The sequence below is a fragment of the Hordeum vulgare genome, chromosome 2H (genome assembly GCF_904849725.1).
Source record: "Hordeum vulgare subsp. vulgare chromosome 2H, MorexV3_pseudomolecules_assembly, whole genome shotgun sequence".
Classification (NCBI taxonomy): Eukaryota; Viridiplantae; Streptophyta; class Magnoliopsida; order Poales; family Poaceae; genus Hordeum; species Hordeum vulgare.
The window spans coordinates 645,733,465-645,744,914 of NC_058519.1; the positions used below are offsets into that span (position 1 = coordinate 645,733,465).

The 11,450-nt window shown below is 49.8% G+C and overlaps 1 protein-coding gene across 1 annotated transcript; it reads right to left on the reverse strand.

Moving 5' to 3' along the window:
- Positions 1-9,249: 9,249 nt before the first annotated feature.
- Positions 9,250-10,846, reverse strand: LOC123428336 (protochlorophyllide reductase A, chloroplastic). The gene is made up of 2 exons (XM_045112533.1): positions 10,702-10,846; positions 9,250-10,602 (listed from the first exon to the last, which is right to left on the reverse strand). Exons 1-2 carry the CDS (start codon positions 10,744-10,746, stop codon positions 9,481-9,483), a joined length of 1,167 nt encoding a protein of 388 aa, XP_044968468.1. The 5' UTR covers positions 10,747-10,846; the 3' UTR covers positions 9,250-9,480.
- Positions 10,847-11,450: the final 604 nt, after the last annotated feature.

The following is an 11,450-nucleotide window of genomic DNA, read 5'->3' on the forward strand; positions in this document are numbered from 1 at the left end:
TGACTACTCTCTGGTCAGGTGTGGCATGTTATACAGTCTAGAAACGGGGCTCCAAAGACGTTTTGAGCAACACGGGGATATGAGATGTTCCAAGAGCTGAAGCTAGTTTTTCAAGCTCATGCCCGTGTCGAGAGGTATGAAGTCTCCGACAAGTTCTTCAGCTGTAAGATGGAGGAGAACAGTTCTGTCAGTGAGCACATACTCAAAATGTCTGGGTTACACGGTCGTCTGACTTCACTTGGAGTCGAACTTCCGGATGATGCTATCATTGACAGAATCCTCCAGTCTCTCCCACCAAGCTACAAAGGCTTTGTGCTTAACTACAACATGCAAGGGATGGAGAAAACCATTCCCGAGTTGTACTCGATGCTCAAGTCTGCAGAAGTAGAAATCAAGAAGGAGCATCAAGTGTTGATGGTCAACAAGACCACTAGTTTCAAGAAAGGCAAGGGTAAGAAGAACTTCAAGAAAGACGGCAAAGCTGTTGCCGCGCCCGGTAAGCCAGATGCCGGGAAGAAGAAAAGGAACGGACCCAAGCCTGAGACTGAGTGCTTCTACTGCAAGGGAAAAGGTCACTGGAAGCGGAACTGCCCCAAATACTTAGCGGACAAGAAGGCCGGCAACGTTAAAGGTATATGTGATATACATGTTATTGATGTGTACCTTACCAGCGCTCATAGTAGCTCCTGGGTATTTGATACCGGTGCTGTTGCTCACATTTGCAACTCAAAGCAGGAACTGCGGAATAAGCGGAGACTGGCCAAGGACGAGGTGACGATGCGCGTCGGGAATGGTTCAAAGGTCGATGTGATCGCCGTCGGCACGCTACCTCTACATCTACCATCGGGATTAGTTTTAAACCTTAATAATTGTTATTTAGTACCAGCTTTAAGCATGAACATTGTATCAGGGTCTTGCTTGATGCGAGACGACTACTCATTTAAGTCAGAGAATAATGGTTGTTCTATTTATATGAGTGATATGTTTTATGGTCATGCTCCGCTGGTGAATGGTTTATTCTTGATGAATCTCGATCGTGATGTTACACATATTCATAGTGTGAGTACCAAAAGATGCAAAGTTGATAATGATAGTCCCACATACTTGTGGCACTGCCGCCTTGGTCATATCGGCGTTAAGCGCATGAAAAAGCTCCATACTAATGGACTGCTAGAGTCTCTTGACTTTGAATCATTTGACACATGCGAACCGTGCCTCATGGGCAAGATGACTAAGACTCCATTCTCAGGAATAATGGAGAGAGCCACCGACTTATTGGAAATAATACATACTGATGTGTGTGGTCCAATGAACGTTGAAGCTCGCGGTGGTTATCGTTATGTTCTCACTCTCACCGATGATTTGAGTAGGTATGGGTATATCTACTTGATGAAGCACAAATCTGAGACGTTTGAAAAGTTCAAGGAATTTCAGAGTGAGGTTGAGAATCAACGTGACAGAAAAATTAAATGTCTACGATCTGATCGTGGAGGAGAATATTTGAGTCACGAGTTTGGCACACACCTAAGGAAGTGTGGAATCATCTCACAACTAACGCCGCCTGGCACACCGCAGCGCAACGGAGTGTCTGAACGTCGTAATCGCACTTTATTAGATATGGTACGATCTATGATGTCTCTCACCGACTTACCGCTATCATTTTGGGAATACGCATTAGAAACTGCAGCATTCACTTTAAATAGGGCACCGTCTAAATCCGTTGAGACGACACCGTATGAACTATGGTTTGGCAAGAAACCTAAGTTGTCGTTTCTTAAAGTTTGGGGCTGCGATGCTTATGTGAAGAAACTTCAACCAGAAAAGCTCGAACCCAAAGCGGAAAATGCGTATTCATAGGATACCCTAAGGAAACTATTGGGTATACCTTCTATCTTAGATCCGAAGGTAAAACCTTTGTTGCCAAGAACGGATCCTTTCTAGAGAAAGAGTTTCTCTCGAAAGAAGTAAGTGGGAGGAAGGTAGAACTTGATGAGGTAATTACACCCCCTCTCGAACAGGAAAGTAGCGCAACGCAAGAAGTTGTTCCTGTGGTGCCTACACCGACTGAAGAGGAAGTTAATGATGATGATCATGAAGCTTCGGATCAAGTTACTACTGAACCGCGAAGGTCCACAAGCGTACGCTCCGCACCAGAGTGGTATGGCAACCCTGTGATGGAAATCATGTTGTTAGACAACGGTGAACCTTCGAACTATGAAGAAGCAATGGCGGGCCCAGATTCCAAAAAATGGCTTGAAGCCATGAAATCCGAGATAGGATCCATGTATGAGAACAAAGTATGGACTTTGGTGGACTTGCCCGATGACCGGCGAGCCATAGAGAATAAATGGATCTTCAAGAAGAAGACTGATGCAAACGGTAATGTAACCGTCCACAAAGCTCGACTTGTCGCAAAGGGTTTTCGACAAATTCAAGGAATTGACTACGAAGAGACTTTCTCTCCCGTAGTGAAGCTGAAATCAGTCCGAATCATGTTAGCAATTGCCGCCGTTTATGATTATGAAATTTGGCAAATGGACGTCAAAACAGCGTTCCTTAACGGGAATCTTAAGGAAGAGTTGTATATGATGCAACCAGAAGGTTTTGTCGATCCTAAAGGTGCTAACAAAGTATGCAAGCTCCAGCGCTCCATCTATGGGCTGGTGCAAGCATCTCGGAGTTGGAACATTCGCTTTAATGAGGTGATTAAAGCGTTTGGGTTCATACAGGTTTACGGAGAAGCATGTCTGTACAAGAAAGTGAGTGGGAGCTCTGTAGCTTTCCTCGTACTATATGTGGATGACATATTATTGATGGGGAATGATATAGAGATGTTGGAGAGCATAAAGGCCTATTTGAACAAGAGTTTTTCAATGAAGGACCTTGGAGAAGCTGCATACATATTAGGCATCAAGATCTATAGAGATAGATCGAGACGCCTCATAGGTCTTTCGCAAAGTACATACCTTGACAAGATATTGAAGAAGTTCAATATGGAAAACTCAAAGAAAGGGTTCTTGCCAGTTTTGCAAGGTATGAGATTGAGTAAGACTCAGTCGCCGACCACGGCAACAGATAGAGAGAAGATGAGTTATGTCCCCTACGCTTCAGCCGTGGGCTCTCTAATGTATGCCATGCTGTATACCAGACCTAATTATAAACCTTGCCATAAGCTTGGTAGGGAGGTACCAAAGTAATCCCGGTGCGGAACACTGGACAGCGGTCAAGAATATCCTTAAGTACCTGAAAAGGACTAAGGAAATGTTTCTCGTTTATGGAGATGACGAAGAGCTCGTCGTAAAGGGTTACGTCGACGCTAGCTTCGACACAGATCCGGATGACTCTAAGTCACAAACCGGATACGTATATGTGTTGAATGGTGGGGCGGTGAGCTCGTGCAGCAGCAAGCAAGAAGTCGTGGCAGCATCTACATGTGAAGCGGAATACATAGCTGCTTCAGAAGCGGCTCATGAAGGAATTTGGATGAAGTAGCTCATCACCGACCTTGGAGTGGTTCCAAGCGCGTCGGGTCCTATGACACTCTTCTGTGATAACACTGGAGCCATTGCCATAGCCAAGGAGCCCAGGTTTCACCGGAAGACGAAGCACATCAAGCGCCGCTACAACTCCATCCAGGACCATGTCCAAAGTGGAGTGATAGATATTTGTAAAGTACACACGGATCTGAATATTGCAGACCCGTTGACTAAACCTCTTCCACGAGCAAAACATGATCAGCACCATAATGCTATGGGTGTTCGATACATCACAATGTAACTAGATTATTGACTCTAGTGCAAGTGGGAGACTGTTGGAAATATGCCCTAGAGGCAATAATAAAATGGTTATTATCATATTCCTTGTTCATGATAATCGTCTATCGTTCATGCTATAATTGTATTAACAGGAAACAGTAATACATGTGTGAATGAATAGATCACAATGTGTCCCTAGCAAGCCTCTAGTTGGCTAGCTCGTTATTCAATAGATGATCATGGTTTCCTGATCATGGACATTGGATGTCATTGATAATGGGATCACGTCATTGGGAGAATGATGTGGTGGACAAGACCCAATCCTAAGCCTAGCACTAGATCGTATTGTTCGTATGCTAATGCTTTTCTAATGTCAAGTATCTTTTCCTTCGACCGTGAGATTGTGCAACTCCCGGATACCGTAGGAGTGCTTTGGGTGTATCAAACGTCACAACGTAACTGGGTGACTATAAAGGTGCACTGCGGGTACCTCCGAAAGTGTCTGTTGGGTTGGCACGAATCGAGATCGGGATTTGTCACTCCGTGTGACGGAGAGGTATCTCTGGGCCCACTCGGTAGAACATCATCATGAGCTCAATGTGACTAAGGAGTTAGTCACACGATGACGTGCTACGGAACGAGTAAAGAGACTTACCGGTAACAAGATTGAACAAGGTATAGGCATACCGACGATCGAATCTCGGGCAAGTTCTATACCGACACACAAAGGGAATCGTATACGGGATTGATTAAATCCTTGACATCGTGGTTCATCCGATGAGATCATCGTGGAGCTAGTGGGAGCCACCATGGGTATCCAGACCCCGCTGATGGTTATTGGCCAGAGAGGTGTCTCGGTCATGTCTGCCTGTTTCCCGAACCCGTAGGGTCTACACACTTAAGGTTCGATGACGCTAGGGTTATAGGTAATTGTTATACGAGATTACCGAAAGTTGTTCGGAGTCCCGGATGAGATCCCGGACGTCACGAGGAGCTCCGGAATGGTCTGGAGGTAAAGATTGATATATAGGACGGATGGTTTCGGACACCGGAAGTGTTTCGGGCATCACCGGTAACGTACCGGGACCACCGGGACCACCGGAGGTGGTCCCGGGGGACCACCGAAGGGGGGCTGCGACCCCAAGAGGTAAGATGGGCTAAGTGGGGGTGGGAACCAGCCCCTAGTTGGGCTGGTGCGCCTCCCTACTCAGCCCATGGCGCAGGGGAAAGAAAAAGAAGGGGGGAACCCTAACTTAGGTGGTCCTTAGGCCCACCAGAGGGGTGCGCCACCCCTCCTCCCTCATCTGGCCGCCACACCCCCCATCTGGGAGGGCTGCCGCACCCCCTAGGGTGGGAACCCTAGGGGTGGCACCCCCTCTCCCCTTCCCCTATATATAGTGGGCACTTTTGGCCTTTGGAGAACACAGTTTTCCCTCTCCCTTGGCGCAGCCCTGCACTTCTTCCTCCTCCTCTCTGTCGGCGCTTGGCGAAGCCCTGCCGGGAGACCTCGTCTCTCCACCAACACCACGCCGTCGTGTTGCTGGTCTTCTTCCCCAACCTCTCCCTCCTCCTTGCTGGATCAAGGTGCGGGAGACGTCACCGGGCTGCACGTGTGTTGAACGCGGAGGTGCCGTTGTTCGGCACTAGATCGGAATCGCTGCGAGTACGACTCCATCAACCGCGTTCTAGCAAACGCTTCCGCTTAGCGATCTTCAAAGGTATGAAGATGCTCTTACCCCTCTCTCGTTGCTGGTCTCTCCATAGGAAGATCTGAATAAGCGTAGGAAAATTTTGAATTTATGCTACGTTACCCAACACCACCAACCGGGACTAAAGAGGTATTCGAACAGTTGCCACCACCACCGCCCGCCGCGTAGCCCTTTAGTCCCGCTTTGGGACACGAACCGGGACTAAAGGCTCCTTACGACCCGGGACTAAAGCCTCGAGGGAGGCATTGAGAATTGGGGCGACGTGGCCGGGCCTTTAGTCCCGGCTCAGAGGCACTCCGAGACTAAATGGTCCAGGCCAAAGGCCCGTTTTCTACTAGTGTCGCTTAATCGGAAGAATTTTTTAATAGTGATTTTATAGGTCACACCGCAAACACGTAACTTTTCTCTGAACAAGTTTTCGTCCCGCTTTATATATGAAGCAACAGAGCAAAGTATACGACCGAACGATACAATATGGTGAGGAGGCCCTCTTACAAAACAATCAAAAGTTACAATATAAACCTAGAACAAGCTAACACCTCATCGAAGCCGGACTGACGACTCATGAGCTCCACGACAACGCACCCAAGAGGATGACGAAGCAAAAGCGTCGCCGTTGTCGAGTCTGAGCAAACAAAGGTCTTCACCCGGATCCCTCGCATAACGAGACCCATGACGACGAATTCAAGAAGCAAGCAACACCTATAGGCACCACCAACGCCAGATAGCGCAAAGCTTTTGCTCGGACACTCGCATACTCCACTAGGAGGAGTCCCGACCAACACCATCATGAGGGCCAGCCCATCCACACCAGATCTGGGCTCTGCCGTAACAGACCAAAGCCTCCTACAACTCCACCCCTTGTCACCCACATGACCAATAAGTGGAGTCACCACCACCACCATGGAGCCTGTCAAAAAGTCAACCGTGAAGCCCGCCATCCAGGACCACTGCCACAGCATCCATGCCCCCGGAAAGGGGTCTTCTTGTTGGAGATAAGCCCTAGGGGCAATAATAAAATAGTTATTATTATATTTCCTTGTTCAAGATAATCATTTATTATCCATGCTAGAATTGTACTGACTGGAAACTCAAATATATGTGTGGATACGTAAACAACACAGTGTCCCTAGTAAGCCTCTAGTGGACTAGCTCGTTGATTAAAGATAGTCAAGGTTTTCTGGCTATAGACAAGTGTTGTCATTTGATAAGAATGATGTGATGGACAAGACCCAAACTATGAACGTAGCATGTGATCGTGTTAGTTTATTGCTACTATTTTTCTGTATGTCAAGTATCTGTTCCTATGACCATAAGATCAGGTAACTCACTGACATTGGAGAAGTACCTTGTGTGTATCAAACGTCTCAACATTACCGAGTGACTATAAAGGTGCTCTACAGGTATCTCCGAGGGTGTCCGTTGAGTTGGCATGGATCAAGACTGAGATTTATCGCTCCGTGTGACGGGGAGGTATCTTAGGGCCCACTCAGTAATACAACATCACAACAAGCTTGCAAGCAATGTGACTAAAGAGTTAGTCATGGGATCTTGTATTACGGATAGAGTAAAGAGACTTGCCAGTAATGAGATTGAACTAGGTATGGATATACCGACAATCGAATCTCGGGCAAGTAACATACCGATGGACAAAGGGAACATCATACGGGATTAACTGAATCCTTAACAAAGAGGTTCAACCGATGAAGATCTTCGTAGAATATGTAGGAACCAATATGGGAATCTAGGTCCCTATATTGGTTATTAACCGGAGAGTGTCTCGGCCATGTCTGCATAGTTCTCGAACCCGCAGGGTCTGCAAACTTAAGGTTCGGTGACGTTTCAGTATTATTGAGTTATGTGTATTGTTGACCGAAGGTTGTCCAGAGTCACGGATGAGATCCCGGACGCCATGAGGAGCTCCGGAATGGTCCGGAGATAAATATTTATATATAGGAAAGTGGTATTCGGGTTCCGGAATGGTTTCGGGGATTTTCGCTATTGTACCGGGAGTGTCGAAAGGGTTCTGGGGGTCCACCGGGAGGGGCCCACCCACCCCCGGGGGGCTACATGGGCCTAGGAGGTGGCATACCAGCCCCTGGTGGGCTTGGGCAGCCAGCCCCAAGAGGCCCATGCGCCAAGATCAAAAGAGGAGGTGGAGGAAGAGTCCTCCCAAGGGAGTCCACCTCCCTTGTGGGAGGAGGACTCTCCCCCTTTGGTTCGGCCAAACATGTCCTCCTTGGAGGAGGGGCCTAGGCAGCCCACCTACCTCTTCCTCCTATATATAGTGGATGTTTTGAGGGCAGCCACCACCTGAAAAGCCACGTGTTGCCCTCTCCTCCATTGATCGTCTTCTTCGTCTAGATTATTTCGGTAGAGCTCGGCGAAGCCCTGCCGGATTAGTTCACCACCACCACCACCACGCCGTCGTGCTGCCAGAGAACTAATCTACCTCTCTGCCCCCTCTTGCTGGATCAAGAAGGTGGAGATCGTCATCGAGCTGTATGTGTGCTAAACGCGGAGGTGTCGTTCGTTCGGCACAAGATCGTGATTGGATCGCGGGACGGCTTGCGATTTGGATCGCGAAGACGTTCGACTACATAAACTGCGTTTCTTAACGCTTCCCGCTTAGCCATCTACAAAGGTATGTGGATCCGATCTCTTCTCTCGTATATGGTCATTACCATGGATAGATCTTGTATGTGCGTAGGAACTTTTTTGTTTCTCATGCAACATTCACCAACACTCCTTTCACTCCTAGCCTGATATCAGCCACCGGATTTGGGTCACCACCTCCATAGTAGTAGCCTAGTAGGTGCCAACACCTGCCTCCCTTGTCGGTCCCGGTGGATCATGGGGATGCAACCGAGTGTCTGCCGACGACGCCGCCAAGCAAGCTCGAACGTTACCATGCCCATGGCCACCGGAGCCGACCCGTCCGATTACACGACAACACCCAAAGAGCCCAACTCCGATCGATTTGGACACGTAACTTTACCGTAGTAGCTATAAAACACCATGTAAAAAGGACATTTGGCATATTGGTAGTTTGCCGAGTGTTTTTGGGCAAAACACTTGGTAAGCAAAAAAAAAAACTATGAGGCAAAGATTTGGACACATGTCCATTTTAACTGTGGTTCATCAAAGATGGCCGGCGGGACTGCCTTTCGCGAGTGATCTTTTGTAAAACACTTAATGCATGCATATATTTTGATTTTAAAGATCATCATTTCAATGTTTTTAGCGTATTTTTTGGGTAAAATTTTAGAATGTTCCACAAAAGTTTGTGATGTACATTGCTTAGAAACCAAAGTATCTCCAAGACTATTGCTTCATGGTTTGACGTTAAAACATTTCTACACTCAATATACATCATTACATGTTTCATGTTAAATTTTGCCACTTTTAGGGTTAACTTTCAGTTTTTAAGCCGTTATAAATGGATTTCTAGATATTTAATCGGTATAAGTAAAAATTGAACTACAAGCATATGAAAAATGCCCACAGATTCAGCCTACATGTAATCAACCAAATGATGTTTAGATGATAATATTTTTCCTGCAATTGCTCAGCCAGGTCCAATTAAAACAAGTATGCAAGGGAGCAAAAAAAGATGCAGGTAAACCAAACACGTCCTATTTGAACCAAGATACTCATCAATCTGCTGCAATAGCCTTCTTTAGACAGAACCATAGTCTCTTTTTTTATCATCCTTTCAATGTAAGTACATCACTATCAAATGATAAAAAGAAGCAACTCCGAATCAAACCAGATCACAATATATGTCATCCTCAATCAGGCCTGCGGTTTTATTATTCCAATGTTTGCCGAAAATTGTACATCTTCCACACGAGATCTATGCACACTCTCGCGGACACTCGCAAGGCCTCTCCCGCGTAATTGAGCTTCTAAAAAGGCGTAAAAATGATAATTACCAAATAAGTTTAAAAAAGCGACAAGTTGAGCATTGGCCGGCGTCCTAGATGCATGCATGCATCCATGGGATTTGCGGTGGATCATGCAAGTCCGACGAGCTTCTCGCTGAGCTCCCAGACCTTGCGTGCCTTCTCGGGGTCGCTGGCCTCCTGGGAGAGCTGGTTCTCGAAGGACGCCGAGTCCTTGTTCCAGCTCCAGTACACGCCGGACTTTGTCAGGCTGGGCTCCGCCACCACCTGCGCCAGCCTCTTGCCGGACTCCGCCTCCGACACGAACCCCTTGGTGACGAACTTCTGGAACGGCGGGAAGAGGGTCCGGAACAGCGGGATGTGCTCCCGGAACAGCCCCGTGGTGGCGATGCAGCCCGGGTAGAGCGAGGAGAAGGTGATGCCGGTCTCCTCGTGGTACCGCCGGTGGAACTCCTGCATGGTCAGCATGTTGCACACCTTGCTGTCCTTGTACGCCTTGGCGCCGTCGAAGCTCTCGTCGCCGTCGATCATGGCGGAGCCGGACGCGCCGCTGAGGCCTCCGGCCAGCCCGCGGAGGTCGCCGAGGCTGGCCTTGGGCGGCACGTTGCCCGCCAGCGTGTTGCTGTTGCCGGTAATGGAGCCGACGATGACCATGCGGCGGGACGGGTAGTCGGACTTCTGGAGGTCCTCCATGAGGAGGCGGGCGAGCAGGAAGTGGCCCAGGTGGTTCACGCCCACGCTCATCTCGTGCCCGTCGGCGGTGAAGGTCGGCGTGCGCGCCGTGGGCCGGTAGATGGCGGCGTTGCACACCAGCACATCCAGCGGCATCTCGGCGCGGCGGAACGCGTCAACGAACTGCCGGACGCTGTCGAGGGAGGCGAGGTCGAGGTGCATGACGGTGTAGCTGCCGTCCGCCATGCCCGCCGCCTTGGCCGCCTTGGAGGCCTTGAGGAAGTCGCGGCACGCCATGACGACGTGCCACTTGCCCGTCTCGGCCAGCGCCTTGGCCGCCGCCAGGCCCAGCCCGGATGACGCGCCCGTGATCACCACCACGCCCTGCCGCAGCGTCTTCTTGCCGCTCGGCGACGACGCGGTCGAGCCCGGGCTCGTCGTCACCGGCGAAGGCGCCGTGGCCACCTGCGTCCTCACCGCCAGCGACGCCTTCTTCGCCTTGCTGCTCACGCCCAGGAACGCCGCCGTGTCCTTCACCGCCACCGCGCCCATGCTGCTGCCCTGCATCCATTAAAAGAACATGAATCTCACCACCGGCGCCAGATGCAGCAACAATGTACATCGATGTTGAAGATGATCTTGCTAGCTTGTGTTAACTACCTTCTTGGGGACGGAGAGGGTGGAGGGGAGAAGCTGCAGAGCCATGGATGACGGTGAGCTTGGACTGTCGCTAGCTAGCACTGCACTGCAAGAGTTCAACGAGCTCGAACTCGAGTGCACTGTGCTGCTGTACTTCACCAGTGGGTTGGTGAGTGAGCTCTGGCTCGCCGGCGGCATTTATACACGGGAGGAGCACCACGGGCTGCGGATAACGGCGCGTGGCCGGAGCCACCGTGGCGCCTCCACAGCCAATCACAGGGCGTGGACGGGATTTTCTGGGACGGATTTGTCCCCATCGACGCGCCGGGCGTGGATATTTCTGTCCGTTTTTCCGACGGCGATCCTCTGCGCCAGGCGCTGCCGCGGCCCAGTCCAAAACGCTGCCATGGCAGCGGATCGGTGGCCGGCTGGACGGAGCACGGGATGGAGTTGTGTCCAAATCTGGAAATAATGCAGCATGGCCTGCATGGGTGAAGGTGCGTGGGCCCGGCACGTAGATCTGGCCCTTTGCGACGCCACGTCGGCGCCGGAAGTGCCCATGTGAACGTGCGGTAAGCGACTGGTTGCGGGCGCGACACGTAGGATCGACCCATTGGGTCTCGGCCGACCTGGCGTCCGAGGTGGCAGGCCGTGCTTTGCGCCTTTTACCTCCCGGAGCCATGTCACGCATCCTTACGAACCTTGTCAAAGGTGTTAAATGTAAAACGAGAGAGAGGATAAAAATGATGGAACCAGTTGCTTTCATTGAT